Source organism: Sceloporus occidentalis, unplaced genomic scaffold, assembly GCF_023333645.1.
Source record: "Sceloporus occidentalis isolate IW3139 unplaced genomic scaffold, rSceOcc1.0.p SCAF_1, whole genome shotgun sequence".
NCBI classification, from domain to species: domain Eukaryota; kingdom Metazoa; phylum Chordata; class Lepidosauria; order Squamata; family Phrynosomatidae; genus Sceloporus; species Sceloporus occidentalis.
Genome location: NW_028316981.1, coordinates 296,063,702 through 296,081,074, shown reverse-complemented (window position 1 = coordinate 296,081,074; position 17,373 = coordinate 296,063,702). Strand labels below are relative to the sequence as shown.

The window sequence follows — 17,373 nt, the reverse complement described above, 5'->3', positions numbered from 1 at the left end:
TATCTTAAAGCCTCACGGTCTGTAACTAATACCTGAAGTGAAGCCTTAAATCTGAGAGTACAGACCGATGTATTAACATTTGTAATACTGTTAACAATTGGGGAGAGAAAGTAAGTATATAGCAGATCTTCATGTAAAAATATCCTCTCTTTGTTCCAGATAAGGGTATGTGTGTATTGCTTTACTAATGTGGTCACTGTTAAAGGAGGGTAATTCTTCCTGTTTTTGAAACCTGCACAGCTGGCAATATTTCTGTGGGAGATTTATCAGTGGGAAAAGTGTTTTACATAGTGATGGGTCTTACTGCACTATAAATAAGTTGAACAGTAGGAATATAATCTGGAAAAAGGCTTAATTGTTTCCTTGTTTGGCAATGGTACTTAATTGTTGCTTGGTAGAAGAGTTCTATTTGTGCTTCTTCCTTTATTCATGTATTTTGTTTCAAATTGTTCCTGCACAGTATGGTTGTAAAAGTGGTTTGCCATTTACAAATGTACATGAAGAGTTGGTATTTTTCTGCTGTAAGAAGGGAATGTGAATCTTGTTGACATAGCTAACATCTGTAAGCAGGAAAATGACTTCAAGTTGTCTTCACTTGCTGATATATACAGTCTAGTTGTATGTCAATATAAAATGAATAATGGGTGGTTACAAGAAAAATGCTATGTTTTGTGCTTATGAAGAGCTATTGAAATAGATAGTCTTTCTTAAAGGAAGGAGATTAGTTTTTAGTAATATACTTGTTTTGCAAAGGAGAGCTTTTGCTTAGTTTCATATTTTATATTTCTGTCAACGTTTGAACTTAAGGATGAGAATAAGTTTTTTTAAGATAATGCTGTATGGTGCTAGTTGCTCTATCCTTTGTTTTGTTCTGTAAACTGCTTTAAAATGCAATGTGAAAAGTAGCTTAAATGTTAGTCCATATTAACATGTGAATATTAATTTACTGTGTTTAGTTTATATTCACTTAGTTTACTCTTTGTTGATAGGTAGCATAGATCAGTCAGTATTAAAGGAATTACCTCCAGAACTGCTAGCAGAAATTGAATCCACCATGCCTCTTTGTGAACGAGTGAAAATGAACAAACGTAAGCGTAGTACAGTAAATGAAAAACCAAAATATGCTGAGATCAGTTCTGATGAAGACAATGACAGCGAAGAAGCTTTCGAAAGTAAGTGGAGTGGTGATTTGTCACTTTAATAATGTTTGTACATTTTATTTGCTGATGTGTTTGTGGTGACTTCCCTGTGAGTCTTGCAAAGCAACATTCCATTGGTGCAAATGAAGTCTGGATATATTACAGCAATGCAGACAGGTCAGATTAAAGGAAAGACCAAACCCAGACAGGAGCACAGAGTTCAAGCATTTATGCTTTATGTTGAATGTGTTGTCTGTTCTACCTAGAATAGATCTGTTGAAATGATTGTGGTTCCATTGGTTTATATTAGGGGTGGGATTCCTTATACCCTCTGGATGTTTTTGGACTGCAAATCACAAGCAGCCCTAGCCAATAAAGTGGTGAGGAATATAGGTGTTTCAGTCCGTAATATCTGCCAGGCTACCTGATTCCTACACCTGGCCTAAATCCAGGTGACCGGTCAATGGAATGTATAGAATTCAAAGACATCCCACTGCTGCCACCATTTGTCACGATGACCACCAAAACTGCTTATTTTTTTTTCCTTTTAAAATTTCCTTTCATATAATACCTAGTAGTGTGGTTACTTATTTCAGGCACAGAGAGGCTTGTAATTTAATAACAATTTGAAAGAATGGTTTTAAACAAGGTTTCACTTATTAAGTCGTAAGGTTATATGCACTTGTTCCTATTACAGTTTGCTATACAACTCTCTATATAAAAATCACCAGTTACTCCCACTTAAGACCTACCTTGTTTTTATTCTACGTTGCTTTCCAAACCTGTTTCTCTACTGACCACCCAGGCTAACTATATCCCACAGAATACCAGATACCAGCAACTCCCTGACTTGGAGTTCTCTGCTGGAGCTAAGTCCCTCACTTCTGGACTTTTACTATAATGGTCCCTATCTCACACTGCAATCCTCACTACAATTGTCTCTCTCTGAACTTACTAAAACCCTATCTACCTCATGGCAAGATCCCTGTTTATCTTCTCCAGCCTTCACTGTGATTGGCTGGTACCAGCTCTCTTCCTATTGGTTGTTGCTTGGCTGGCCCATCTCTGCCAGCTCTCTACAGAGGTTAACAATTTGATTTAGTCCTATGTTAAGTCATCTAGCAGGGATTAAGGGCATTAACACTCTGCAGAGACAGATCAGATGAGTTCTTTCACAGAACATGGAAGCAAACTATAGGTTTATGTTGGCTCAAGAAATTATAGGGGTTTAAAGAAGAGATATTACTACTTAATGAACTTCTCAGAGTGAGTGCTATTATAACATTTAATGGCTTGGATTATTATAAGGCCCATCCCCATTGCATAAAGGAAATAAAATATAGATAAACTTTATCTATCCTAGCAACACCAGGGGAGAAGAGAGGCTTTTCAAAGATTAAATATAGAGAGATGAGCATATTTGGATTTTTTTTAAAAAATGGAAAGCCAGGAATATGTGCATATGCACATATCTGGGTTCTAATTAGTATTATTATATCTTAAAACGTTTATATCCTGGCCCATATCAAAAGATCTCAGCCTTGAGTACAGACAGTCAAACAACAGCCAATAATTTTAAAACAATTAAAAAAAATTAAACAGTCGAAACAATATAAAATCTACAATGTCTCAGAACTCAACCATCTCTAGGCCATGCCTGACTTTATTTATATTCCTTTTTATTTTTACCTTGCACTGAAGAGATAATAAATGCCTTATGAAAGGACAAAATGAGCAGCTTCTGTTTAAACTGCTTTGTTGTTTAAACATATATGTAAAATAAATGTATGAGAAGAGTTATGGAAAAGAGTATTGTAGCTAATACTTGGTCTTAAAATGGCGGGGGGGATTCAAAATAGTGATTCAGATTGGGGGATGTAAGCAATTTATAAAACGTAAAAGAAGCTACATTCTCTTACATAAAATGCAAGATAACCTGCAAGCTACATGAGAAACAGCATGGGGCAGTGATTTGATTATTGGTTAGGATTCTGAGACAGCAAGGTTTGAAACCCTTCCCTGCCATGGAAAGCCATTGGATGACTTTCTCACTCTCTCTCAGCCTTACTGGAAGGGTGAGGCAAGAAAACTGTGATATGCTTGTGTTAGGGTCTCCAGAAGTTAAAAAAAAAAAAAGTTGAAGGCACACAACAAGAAGAGAAGCTAGTTTAAATGGTTAAAACATTTGCATGTATGTTTTGAATTTTGTCCTGGCCATAAACTTGCTTGTTTAAGAAAAAGAAGCAGCAGCAGAAGAAAGACATAGACTGCATCCACACTGCAGAAATAATCCCGTTTGACACCACTGTAACTGCTATGGCTCAATGCTGTGGAATTCTGGGAATTGTAGTTTTATGAGACATTTAGCCTTCTCAGAGAGCTCTGGTGCCACAGCAAACTACAGTTCCCAGAATCCCTTAGCATTGAGCTATCTCAGTTAAAGTCGTGTCAAACTGGATTATTTCAGCAGTGCGGATAGAGTCACAGACTTTCAATGGCAATAGGTACTTGCTAAAAAGAACATATCAAATATAGAAACGTTTAGAGGCTGAAAAGAATGCTTATGTTTAATTTCCCATAGATGTAGAAGTGTGGAATTCCTTTGAAATTGAGTTCAGCATTGATAACAGTGTACTCATTTCTAGCTTCACGGAAAAGACATAAAAAAGACAGAGATGATGATAAAGCTTGGGAATATGAAGAGCATGACAGACGAGGTTCTGCAGATCATAAAAGGAGCAGCCATTATCACGAAGGAAAGAGAAGTTCTGGTAGCAGTCGATATCGAAACCGTAGTCCAGAAGACTCGGATATGGATGACTATTCCCCCCCTCCTAGCCTCAGTGAGGGTAATTATCATTATTTTATTCAGTGTATTATTCTATTAGTAACATTTCCTTGAAAGGAAATATGTACTTATTTAAGTGTACTCTTAAATGTACTGGTTGGTACCAGGTTTAGATGCATGCATCTTGAGCTAGGAAAAGCAGACTAGCTGACCAACCCTTGTTCATGGCAACTATTTCAGCTGAAAATGCTGCACAGAAGGCTGAGGAACCTTGCTGAATGGAATAAGCAGTGGTATAAGATAATGAGGAATTCCTGAAATTAGGGAGAAGGCCCTGCCTGATTTGCAACCTAGTTGTATGCACCTGAATCTGCACTAAACTCATGACCATTTTTGTATGTATGTTTTACACTTGCTTAGTAGGGAGCAGTGGGGAATGTATAGATACAGTCAGTTGCAAGAAGAAAGCATTTGTTGGAAATGTTTCATTTTATATCTTTTATATTTTAAGTTGCTAGAAAAATGAAGAAGAAAGAAAAACAAAAGAAGAGGAAAGCTTATGAACCAAAGTTAACACCTGAAGGTAACAGGTTGTTTTTTTTTTTAATGTATTTGGATTTTATTGTTAATTTCCATCAATTGTCTATGCCTCCAATGCAATGTACTTCTTTTTTTTAAATTAGAAATGATGGATTCTTCTACATTCAAGAGGTTCAGTGCTTCAGTGGAAAATATTTTGGACAATTTGGAAGACATGGATTTTACTGCCTTTGGTAAACACTTAAATTTCTTCACACTTTCTCAACTTCCATGCTGCTCAGATTCCTTTATTGTAGATTAGTATTTTTTACTCCTCTTTGCTGATGTCTGAAGGCTTCTGAAAGCCTTCCTGTTCCTGCACCCTTACTAACAGTTACCTGCACACCCCAGAAAGAACCATCACAGAGATTACTTGGTTCGAGACAGGGAAGGATGGTTGTTTTTGTTCCTTTTTAGGAGTAGTGTTGATAATATTTTATTAGCCAATCTTCTGTTTGTTTTCAGTTTGTGCCATGCAGCTGTAAGTCTGCTGTAGTTAAGAACATTAGGTAAATTTGCATTTTACATTCACATTCATTGTGAATGAGCAAGTGTGCTTGTGAGCGCAGCTCAATCATTCCTTCTTGGCTCTCCTATTAGTTGGAGCAGCTAAACTAGGATCTTGACAATGGAACTTTACTCATGAGAAGTTGTTACCAAGGGAATGGGAATTCCATGTTTATCAGCATTAAAACTGTGCTCTGTAGGACTGTCACAGGTACTTCCTTCTTCAGTAGTTTCACTAGACCTATTGTTGGGTTCTTCCAAGAAGGCTTCTTTCCTTCCTCATCTTCCCCATTTATGGCTATTAGATATCCCTTTTCTGACTTGAATAATGGTTACATTTTAATGTTTTGAAGTATATTAAAGGATACGATCCTGTTGGAGAAAATTCTCGAGGCTATCATCTATGAATGTTCTAGACCACATGTAATTAATTGTTTCACAGTTAATCAGATGGGTCTTCAATGTGACTAACATATGATTAAATAATTTGTGGTTTACAGCCAATATCACTTATATATGTTTTTTAGATTATATTTTTGACACCAAGTATTAATGCTTATTTTGGCATTGTCTTGCTGCTGCATTGAAAAGAAAGGTGTATTTAATCTTTCCTTCTCTCTTTTAGGTGATGATGATGAAATGCCTCAAGAGTTATTACTAGGAAAGCATCAGCTTAGTGAATTAGGCAGTGAGTCTGCTAAAATTAAGGCCATGGGCATTATGGACAGGGTAAGGTATTTCTCCTTTTAAATAAAAATATTACAGTATTGGCTTTATCCCACAAATCAAATAAGTTACGTAATGCTCTTTTCAAATTTGAGGATATTTGGGACAGACCATAAATCACATGTGTATATACTCTTAATTAATATAGAGGTTTGCTACCACTTATTTTGCTTCTCAAGTAGTCCAGACTGAAGTCTATCTTGTCACTTAGCAGGCTTTTAAAATACCCTAATCCTGAACAGAAATTGAAAATGTTTTATTTTTGTTTGAAGCCATTTTTTCTCTGTCTTGGCAGTTGAAGAAAGAAGATGGAACTTGAGGGTGGGTTAAGTTTGTTTGTTCATAAGCCTAAAGGCCAGAGTGAGAGGGGATAATACATATGACTATAAAACATCATTGGTTTGATAATTTGTTCTCTGTTTAGCTTTCAACTGAAAAAACGGTAAAAGTCCTAAACATCTTGGAGAAGAACATTCAGGATGGTGCAAAGCTTTCAACTCTGCTTAATCATGTAAGACTCTAAAATTTAGTCTAGTCTTTATACATTAACATTTTATCTTTTTGAGATGTTCCCAGTAATATATGTGTTACATTTTCAAACAGACCTATCTGTAGAATTCAAATTTGGCTTATTTTGTTTCAGATGTGAAATGTATGTTGTCATGTATTTTCAGTTTTCATAGACTTTTTTGAAATCACATAATTACTTGCACTTATTTTAAATTGGATATAGTGATCAGGTTTTTATTTTAAAAAATATAATAGAAGTGCACTGTTGTTGTTGTTTCCTACTTATAGCAATGTTATCACCTGGTTTTCTTGGCAAGATTTGTTCAGTGGTGGTTTGTCTTTGCCTCCTGCAAGGCCAAGAGTGTGATTTGCCTAAGATCATCCTGTAGGTTTCCATGGCCAAGCTTTGAACCCTGGCCTCCAGAATTTTAGTCCAGTGCTCAAACCACTACACCACGAGATTCCTGTATATATCAAGATATGAAAGAAATACCATATTTTCCGGCGTATAAGACTGGGTATATAATACGACCCCCAACTTTTCAACTTAAAATAAAGAGTTTGGGATATACTCACCACATAAGACTACCCCTCTCTTCCACGATAAGTCAGAAAGGAGCTGAAGGCACACAACAGCAGCAGCAGCAGAGAAGGAGGAAGAGGGGAAGAAGAGGAGGAGGAGGAGAAAGAAGAGGAAGAGGGGAAGAAAAAGAAGAAGAGGAGGAGAAAGAAAAAGGGCCCAGCTAGCCGACTGCCTTCTCCAGAGGCAGAGGAGCTGCGTGGCACGTCCTCTATCTCTGGAGAAGGCCTTGCTGCCTCTCCTCGGGGCCCAGATACCTGGCAAGGCCTTCTCCAAGGCGGAGGATGCATTGCGCAGCTCCTCTGCCTCTGGAGAAGGTCTTGCCGCCGTGGCCTCTCTCTTTAGGGCCCAACCAGCTGGCAAGGCCTTCTCCTAAGGCAGAAGAGCCGCGTAGTGCATCCTCCGCCTCAGAGAAGGCCTTGCCAGTCGGTTGGGCCTTAAAGAGAGAGGCTGCGGTAGCAAGGCCTTCTCCAGAAGTGGAGGACGTGCCACATGGCTTCTCTGTCTCTGGAGAAGGCCTTGCTGCTGTTGCCTCTCTTTAAGGCCCAACCAGGTGACAAGGCCTTCCCCAGAGGCAGAGGACTGCACGATGCATCTTCTGCCTTGGAGAAGGCCTTGCCAGCCGGTTGGGCCCTAAAGAGAGAGGCTGTGGCGGCAAGGCCTTCTCCAGAGGCAGAGGACATGCTGCGCAGCTCTTCTGCCTCAGGAGAAGGCCTTGCCACCGCAGCCTCTCCTCGGGGCCCAACCGGCTGGCAAGGCCTTTTCCCCCCCACCTTATAAGACAACCCCCAACTTTGGAGAAGATTTTCCTGGGCTAAAAAGTCATCTTGTACACTGGAAAATACAGTATTTTATTCTAAATAGATAAATAATCTATTTATCCTTGATTCTCTCTTCTTTGAACATTACACATTAGTGCCATCTTGTGGATATTCAGAGAACTGAATAAACATACTCCTACAGTATAAATGTAGTGAAAAGTAAAGTAAAGTGGAGTTCTTCCTACTTATTTGGAATTCCAGTGTGCTTTCAGTTAAGAGAACTAATGGCCCTGACTAGTCAAAGTTATAGATAATATGTATCTTTCACCAGTTTGTATTTATTTTTGTTTCAAATATATTTATATTTGTTTCAAATTCCTAATGCCTATTCAAAAGAGAGTTCTGTCCAGGATGTGCATGTGGGAAAGAAATTGTAAGGGAGTGTGCTGTTAATCAGATTCTTGTGGTCATTCAGTTTACTCTTTAAGATTTAATTCAGATTTTTTAAAACAGAGCAACACATGTTACTTTGTACCATGTGCACAGCATCTATTTGGGTGAAATGGAGGTTTTGAAAGTTGCATAAAACATAACAAGGGCTGCTTTTAATTTTATTAACTTAATGGAACTGCATTACTATGTTAAATACCAACAAGAAATTTTTGGTCAATTTTAACTAAAGAATATATTGCTGAAACAATTCTTTGTTAAGTCGCTTTTACTTTCAGTATACCATACTACTGCTATTTCCTCTCTCTGTGAATTGTTTCAGGGTTTTCAAAATCCTCCAACCTTCTATTTAATGTAAAAAAGAGTGCAAGACATGCCATGCTGGATGGGACTGAAAACCCATTCAGCCCATCATTATGTTCAAAGAGTAACTAGTTATAGGAAGGCCATAGACAGGACAGAATGAAGCCAAACACCCTCCTGTTATTATTCCCCTCCTCCCACAAGTGATTTGGGTCCCTACAGGGAGAAAGGCGGGATATAAATGAAATAAATAAATAAACGGTTGTATACAAGCTCTGATACTGAAATATGTATGCTTCCATAATGAGTAGTAGTTTGAATTTATCCAGCCCCCATTTAAAACCATTAAAGTTCTCAGCCATCAGTATATTTTATAATAGTAAAGTTTACTGTTTACTGAATGAAGAAGTGCTCTCTTTTATTTTCCATTTCTTTAGTCATCCTTACTGATGTGAAAGGCCGTAGAACACAGAACTTTCACACTTCCACTTCACACACTGAGAAAGTAACGTGTATCTTTTAAGATGTTTCAGAATGCTTGTACTTGCTTTAAAAGAATGGCCAATGCAGCATTACTGGAATGTTTCATTCTTATTTGCAATACAGAGTTGTTCTTCATGGTCTTATACCTTGATCACGCCGTGGTGGCCCCTGCAGACATGGTTCACCCCTCTTCTCTACTGGTCTGAAAGGGTGTATGCTTGATTTTCACACCATCCAGATATCCCCACCTGACCTTGACACCTCAACTTTATGCTGTGGAAGATTGTTCAGTAGCATCCTTGCCCATTGGTGTCGGGGACTTGCCTATTGCTATTTCCTGGATATTGTTCTTTGATATAATAATAATAATAATAATAATAATAATAATAATAATAATAATGTTCTCCCGCCTCTCCCAACGGATCGAGGGGGGATTACAGCCAGTATCAAATCAATGATACATCATAATTACAATCATTTTGCCTTGCATATGTAGGGGGTGTTATGCTTATATTTGATGTATTGCATTGACTTGATGTTCAGTAAACCTCTGATTTGTTTGCAGTGACACTCCTGTTTCTTACTTGTGTAACTTTCCAGTCTTAGATTTGTGAGTCACAGAGACCACAAAGAAGGACAGGTTGCATTCCTGTATCTGTAGTTCTTGAAGTGGTCCTTCAAGACCACTTCAAGTGGTGAAATGTGAACTCACACAACCCCACCCATCCTCCCCTCATAGTGGCCTTCCTGTCCTTTGGATTCCTGTATTGCCGTTCAATGGAACTGGCATTTACCTAGCAAGACTTCTATATAAGATTGCTGGAGGTGGGTGGAGTACCACCAAACTTCGTATGTAATGCTTTCGAAGGTTTCAAAAAGTGCACTGTGTAGGTGCAGGATAATCCATTGGCATGAGTTCACATTTCACCACTTGAAGAACTACCTGTATGCAACCTGTAACTTCAGTATTCATCAGTGAACCACAATGATCCTAGTTGAAAGTGTTTTTGTACTAAACTGAAGTTGACTCACAGCTGCCCTCTAGTGCCAGTAATTTTTATTTTAAAATGTAACTCTGTTGAAAAGTTCAGGATAGCTGGCTAAATAAATTCAATTTTTTGTATTAAACAGCTGCCCTTGAATGTGTCTACCTAAAATATGACAATTAGCTGCATATTCTGAATAGCCATGAGATATGGACATAAAAATTTGCCTTAGTCAGGTTAATAGGCAGTCTAGTTCACTGGCCATCTACATTGATTGGCAGTGGTCTCCTAAGTTTTCAGACAGGCATATTTCTAGCGCTTTCTGAAGGTGCTAGGTATTGAGCATGAGATTTTTAATACTGAGCTTTAATGCTAAGTTATGACTCCCCAGTATAATAGGCAACTTTCTGTATTATTCAATGTAAAGTGAAGTTATCAGGAAGTAAGCACTATATGCTTCTCTAGGTAAATTTAGCAATTATTTTAGCCTCCTATGTCTTCATTAGATGGGGCAATATGTCCTATCCATCATGATTTGGTCATGATAGCATCCAAACCTGGGAGTGACCCAACTTTACCCTCTCTCATGGTGATCCTGGCTCCCTGACAGACCATTTCTACCGCCCATATTCACTTCTCAGAGAGTGGGATGCTAATGGGATCTGTTGTTGTATAGAGTAAATAGAGAAATGGCTACATATTTCAGTTCTTTACAGACCTCTTGCTTTGATTTTATTTTACATTTCACTCAGTATCTCTTTTCTGTTTTTACATTGGACCTGCCTAAAGGGATAGTATAGTATCTTGACAAAGAGATGTATTCCTCTGTAAGGCATCTCTAAGGTGCTAATATATTATCTGACCCTTGACCTAAAGATGTATGGGAGACTTAATCCACAAAATTAAACTTTGAGGTGGTACACATGGGTGCTTTGTGACGCCCTGATGCCAAAATTAGGGTTCGCTACAGCGCAGCATCTATATGCACCGAGCCCTAATATCAGTGTCATTATGTAACAAGGCTGTGGCCCTGTCCACACAGGGTGCAACCTCATGACGTAAGGGTGCCAGAGTGCCCACATGCCTCTGGGTGGAAGCAGTGTCCTAAGGGCTGCAACGCTTATTGCACCGGAAAAAGGAGCCGCTCTAGGCGGCTCCTTTTTTGCTGCACAGCGTTGCCACCCTGTTTGGTTGCTGTGGCAACGCAGCGCAGCAAAGAGGGGTGTCATTTCGCAGCCCTTGTGTACTGCCCCCAAGTGATAGTTTGTTGACTATTCCACTTTGGGAGCTACTGTTACTAATTTGTTAATGTAAATAGCCATATACATCCATTGGACATTCAGACATATTGCTTGGAATTGTAGTCCTTCCAGCAAGACTTTTGGCCATTGATGGGCTCCCCCTTCTTTGTATCTCTTGGGTTTCTTACTGGGCATAAGAAAATTGAAAAGAACAGAGAACTTTATCAGTATGGCAGCTTAGCAAGACTTCACCTCTATGAGCAATCAAAGCCCCAGTATTTGTAGAAACAGTGTGCACTCTGGTACAAGGTAATTCTGGATGTGGCTTGGCTGATTTGCGTGTGTCTCCAACTTGATACAGCAAATTCACAGCTTTTCGTAGTACAGAGATTAGTATTATAACATTTTAAATCATGCTGTTTCTAAACGTACAGGAACACAGCTGCTGGGTAAACTTGGCAGGAAGGAATTGGCAAAAGCACCTCAGAGTATTCCTTGCCTAAGAAAACCCTATGAAATTCATGAAGTTACCATAAGTCAATAAGGGACTTGAAGGCACACACATGCACATAATGAAGAAAGATTTTTTTCTGAGACAGAAGTGAAGTAGAGGGTGGGGTGATTACTGACTTATATGTGACCGCTGAGGAATTTTTTAAAAGTTGAAAAATATTAAGTCAATATACTTCATCGTATTGTTGCACTGACTTTATTGACCTACATGTGCTTTAATGTATAACTTAATTAAAAAAAACTTAACACTCAATTTTTCTGCAGAATAATGACACAGAAGATGAAGAGAGATTATGGAGAGACTTGATCATGGAGAGAGTTACGAAATCAGCAGATGCCTGTCTTACAGCTATCAATATTATGACATCACCCAACATGCCCAAAGCTGTATATATTGAAGATGTAATAGAAAGAGTTATTCAGTATACTAAATTTCACTTGCAGAATACGCTTTATCCTCAGTATGATCCTGTTTACAGATTGGATCCTCATGGCGGTTAGTATGAAAACTAACGTGTATTAGACAGTATTGAATGAGTACAGGCAGGTTCCAAGCATTCCATTGAAACTTTATTAATTGCCATTAATTTCTATGTGAACCAAATATTTTAAATTTATCTCTGGATCCCAGTCTGTGCCCATGCAATCACAAACTACAGTAGGCCAGAATTCTTGAATGCTCATGTCCCATTACATATAAAATGGCATAGTAAAATGGTGTCACTTATATTAAATTGCAAAATCAAGGTTTGCTTTTTGGAATATATTTCTTTTTGGGATATTTTCAAGCCATGGATGGGTGAAATTATGGATAAAAAACCTGTGGATATGGAGGTCTGGCTGGGTTTTACATGGATTGTAAAACTTATGGCATTTTAAAAATTGTTTTAACTTGTTTGAACTGTATAATATGGTTTTTAGTCTTGTTTAAATTATTTACTGATTTTAATTTGGAGTTTTTTTATACTTTTGTTACCCTGTAATTTCATGATAAAAGAGTGGGTTAAATGTATGTGCATGTTTGTGTATATGAGTATGTATGTATGTATGTATGTATAGACAGATAGATACATGCCCTAGTTCGTTGAGCCACATTGTCATAGTTCTTGTTACAAGTTTATATGAGCAAAACCAATTTAAATGTAAATTAGGGACCTCTCTTCTTCCTTGACTAAATTTTATTCAAAGTGTTTGTATCCCATCTGTTCAAATAACATAATGCACATTAATAATGTCAGTAAAACCAACAGTAATCTTATAAAAGTCTGAAACAATAAGGACATTCATAGCATGAAGCAACCTATAAAGGAGTATCCATTGAACTCTTTAAAGTAGAACAGTCTTTGTTACTATCAAAGTTTTTCTGCAGTGTGGGGTGGGATCCTTCATGCTGAGTCTGGCTGCTCCCCTCTACTTCACAGGCAGGACCTGCCAATCAACATCTTAAGAAATGCCAGTCCCACCTTCTCAGTTCTGTATTGCCTCAGCTTGGATTAAAAAAAAAGGACATTTAGCACTTTTTGAGATTGGGTCAGGTTTGCAGGCTGAACATCACTGTAATTACCTGAGCCTTTGTTACTCTACTGAGGATGGTCAGTCTCAGCTCCATATTTTTCTTATTATTTTCCTCAGCCTTTATCATTATTTACCTTGGCCTTTACCACCCTAATGGGCACAGCTAGGTGTCATTGTGAGTGCATGCAGTTCAGATCTCTCCTCAGGTGAGGAGTGTGTAATTGACTGTGTGTCTGTTTAGATGCCCAAAGAGTGTTCAGAAGGTTCGGACCAGCTAGTTCTTTCTGAGGCTTTGGCATAGAGTTTTGTTGATGCTACTGAGACTGCAATGGAGGGCATTATGCCATACCATGCTGGCGCAGGCTGTGTGAAGAAACTGACTGGCGCAATTTTGAATGTGCACATGTATAGGATTGATGCTCCTGTTTTGCTCCTTCCCCTGGTTATTAATGGTCAGGAGCTTGCTCAGGTGTTTATGACTGATCTCTGTCATAGCCAGGCATGCTGTGAGGTCCAGTGGATCAGGGGCTGTGGGGGCGGGGGGAGAGTAGTGGTGTCTTTGTTAGCCCAAAATGGCGGGCAAGTTAAGCACACACAAAAAAAGACATTAAAATGTTCACAAGCCTAGAAAATGCAGCTCTTTGATGACCATGAGCCATCTTGTTAAATTAAAACATTCTGGGAAATATTCCCCCTCTGCATCTTCATCTTGCTCTCAGGGGATGGAGGAATATGTGAAACATGCCCCTTTGATGGTTTCTATGCCTGGGAAAGTCAAAAGAAAGACAGATATGTCTCTTCTGTCCCTTTTGTTGTCAATGGGGAGAGTCTTCTGTTTCTACAGGATTGTCTGACACAGAGAAGGAAGAGCTGTACCCAGATGGGGGGCTCTACCTGTATATGTTTCTCCTTGTTTGTTTGCATCTGAGTAGTTTTGTATTCTGGTACGAAAAGCAGAAAAGGCATTGCGTTTAATGCTGTTAGTAAAGATGGTGATGCTGTTATGGAAGAGGTACCAGAAATCAGGTCTAAGGCTATATAGGACCATTCTGTGGTACCTTCCATTATTCAGGGTATGGGGAAAGAAACTAATAGTCTGGATAGGTTTTTGCACAAGTCTCATGATGCATCAGCTCTGGCTGATTTGCCAGGACATCTATTCCTTGGGCAAAGCACTTGTTTTTCCTTATTCCCAAGAAAGATGCTAAGCTCCACCAAGGAATTAATTAATTAGAATATTGGATTTTGTGGCGGATTTGGATTCACTTGTTTGCCTCATGGGCCCTTGTGGCTGAAATTGCTTCCAGGTGGCAACTTTGGCTAATCGGAAAGTGGACAATAAATCCAAAACTAATCTGACCACATGCTCTAAGGGATCAGAATTATTTAGTGCTGCCTTAAATGAGGTGCTGATTGAAACCAAAGACAGAAAGAAAGCATCCCCATTATTGGTTAAAAAGGCAGAGAGAAAAAATCATTTCATCCTAGACCTCAGTCTATTCATGGGTATAGGCCCAAGTTTCAGTGGAGAGCATTTAAATTTTTCAGGTCAAATTAGGGTCTCATCAAAACAAGATATCCAAAAACAATGTATAGAATTTAGTAAGGGCTCTCCACCTCTTCCAACAAACAGGGTGGAAAGCTGAGTCAGTCCTTCTGACTTGGGGCAGCTCCCAAATGGGTCTCCCCTTCTTCATTTTGCCCGTTGCTAGGCACACATGTCCCACTGCTTGGGTGAGCAGTACTCTGAGGGAAGGTTGCTTTCAGTTGCTTTAAAGTATCAAACATTTCCTTCAGATAAGGGTCATAGAACTGGTTCTTCCTCAGGAGCCTCTCACTCTCTGCTCTTCTTATTAACAAAGAATAAGTAGGACTGGAGAGCCATTCCGAACCTTCATAGAGTCAGTTGCTTTGTGGGCAAGTGGAGGTTCTGCATGGAAATTCTGTGTTCAGTTTTGGAAGGGGTACAAGAGAGGGACTTCTTGGTATCTATTCGTCTCCAGATGTGTATCTGCACATTCCACTATGTCTTGTGTACCAGATGTACCTCAAGTTTGCCTACCTGGAGGACCACTTTCAGTATAGGGTCTTGCATTTTGGTCTGTTGGCTTCTCTGTGGGTGTTCACAAAGGTGTTAGTATCCTTGGTTGATCATCTGAGGTTGAGAGGAGTGCATGTTTACCTGTACCTGGATGACCTGTTCACATTTTCTGCAGAAGGGCAGGGAGAAATGTCTGGATCACCATGTATTATGGGTTTGTTATCAACAAGGAAAAGAGCTATTTCGAGCTGGTTCTGCATCTCCAGCATTTGGGAACCATTATAGATATATCCCTGCACAGGCCCTTTCTTCCAGATGACAGACAGGAGAAGATCCAGGCTTTGGTCATGACAGTATTGAGGTATTCATTAGTGTGCCTGGTGGTATTATCCATACTGTTAGGTCTGATGGTGGCTTCTTTGGACTTGGTTTCTTGGACAAGGTTCCATCGGAGGAATCTCCAGTGGTTCCTTCTGCCATACCAGGATGAGATTGCGCAGAAGTGGAACCTGAGGCTAATTCTTCCCCTACAGTGAACTTTTCTCTATATTGGTGGTTTTTAAGGGTATTGTTGTAAGGGATTCCCATTTGGAACCTGAGGAGAGTATTAGTTATGACCAATGCTAGCTTGTGGGGTTTGGGGACGCACTACAGTGGGCAGATGGTGCAAGTCCTGTGATCATCCAGTGAGAGGATACACTGTACCAACTGGCTGGAGCTACTGGCAGTGTATTTGACACTCCCCATTCGTAAGTTTAGGGCAAACATATACTGATCTTGATGGATAATGTGGCCACCAAAACCTGCATAAATAAGCAAGGGTCTGTGTGGTTGCAGTCCCTGAAGAGGCGATCTGCTTATTGCACTGTGGGCAGCATCTTCCTGTCAGAGTGGAATTTCTGAAGGGTCAACTGAATTATCAGGCCAGTTGGCTTAGTTAAGAGAGTCTGGACCAGGGAGAATGGGCCCTGAACTCTGGTGTTTCAAAGAATAGTATGTACAGTGTTTTACATTCCTTGGATGGACCTTTTTGCTCCCCTGGCTTGTGCAGGGACAATAACAAACTCCTTCAGTTTGTATTGAGATTTTGAAAAGAGAGAGCACTGGCCTTCAGTGCTGTCACAGTAACTTAGCCAAGAGTGTTGCACTACAGTTTTCCCCAAATAGTGATACTATGCAAGGTGTTAGGAAAATAAAGATGGAGAGATTGAATGTGTGATAGCACCCACATCAGTCTTGGCCTTTCTACAGTCAGGTTTTGTAATGACTGGGCCCTCCAGTCATTTGGGTACTTCTCCTGAACCACAAAGGGTTAATCTGGGGGAGGTACATGCTAATGAGAGCTGACATCACATGCTAATGAGCAGTTACATCATAGCTGACGTAAGGCTCACCTGGCCAGTCAGCAGTGCCAGAGCGGCCTTTTCAAGAAGGTTCCATGAGAGGACTTTAAATACCCTGTAGGATCATGCTTCTTTTGTCCTCCATCATTGTGTTTGGTTGGGTGAACCAGCTGTGTGCTTGCACGGAGGCAGGCAAAAGTGATGCAAGCGGAGCTAGGCCATGAGGGCCAGCTCCTTGCATCTGAGAACTCAACAAGGACTGCAAATCTCATCACTGTGTGAGTAGCTAGAAAATGTATTAGCTAGTGCATTTAGGTTTTGTTATGTTTATCTAATAGCTTGCCTGAAATGAATACTTTGTAACTATGCTTTCTGTACCTGCAAGGCAAGGAGGCTTTGCATGAATGATATCTTCCTATCCTATTCTATTTCTTTAAAATAAATATCTTTCTTTAAAAGTATCTACTGTCTCTCTCTGCTCCTGTACACGTGCCTTAGCTCAGTTACTGATTGCTTTAAGTTAGCAAGGAAAAGGAAACTAGAAATCCCTAGCAAGTCCCAATGTGTGCTTAGGGAGACGTAGTTCATTGAGATTCATTGGGTGGTGGCAGCGAAGAATACAGGATCTCAAGGGGTCTCATTCAGCTCAGCAGGGAGCTGGAATGGAGACCTAGTAGACTCTAGGGGAAAGTTTAAGGGACTCCCTGGGAGTAAGAGCCAGGCACAGGGTGGCTGGGTGGCTCCTGGACTCCCAGGTATCACCACAGGTTTGAACAAAGATGTTACTATGAACTTTCTCCAGGGACATGTTTCTGCCTTGAGTTGTACAGTGCGCCCGCGCCATACGTGGCCTTGAGCATACGCGCTCAAGCCGCGGGGCGCGTGCGGGGCGGAAGGGGCAGCGCGTC

General features: G+C 39.8%; 1 protein-coding gene across 8 annotated transcripts in view; it reads left to right on the top strand.

Annotated features, from left to right (window-relative positions):
- Positions 1-17,373, top strand: part of NIPBL (NIPBL cohesin loading factor) — a 233,476-nt gene that overhangs the window by 145,192 nt on the left and 70,911 nt on the right. For all 8 annotated transcript variants that reach the window (XM_089496474.1, XM_089496496.1, XM_089496456.1 and 5 more), the window contains 7 exons: positions 990-1,172; positions 3,785-3,988; positions 4,439-4,510; positions 4,611-4,700; positions 5,639-5,742; positions 6,164-6,250; positions 11,831-12,062. In XM_089496474.1, coding sequence (XP_089352600.1) covers positions 990-1,172; positions 3,785-3,988; positions 4,439-4,510; positions 4,611-4,700; positions 5,639-5,742; positions 6,164-6,250; positions 11,831-12,062 — 972 coding nt within the window. The remainder of the gene's footprint in view (positions 1-989; positions 1,173-3,784; positions 3,989-4,438; positions 4,511-4,610; positions 4,701-5,638; positions 5,743-6,163; positions 6,251-11,830; positions 12,063-17,373) is intronic.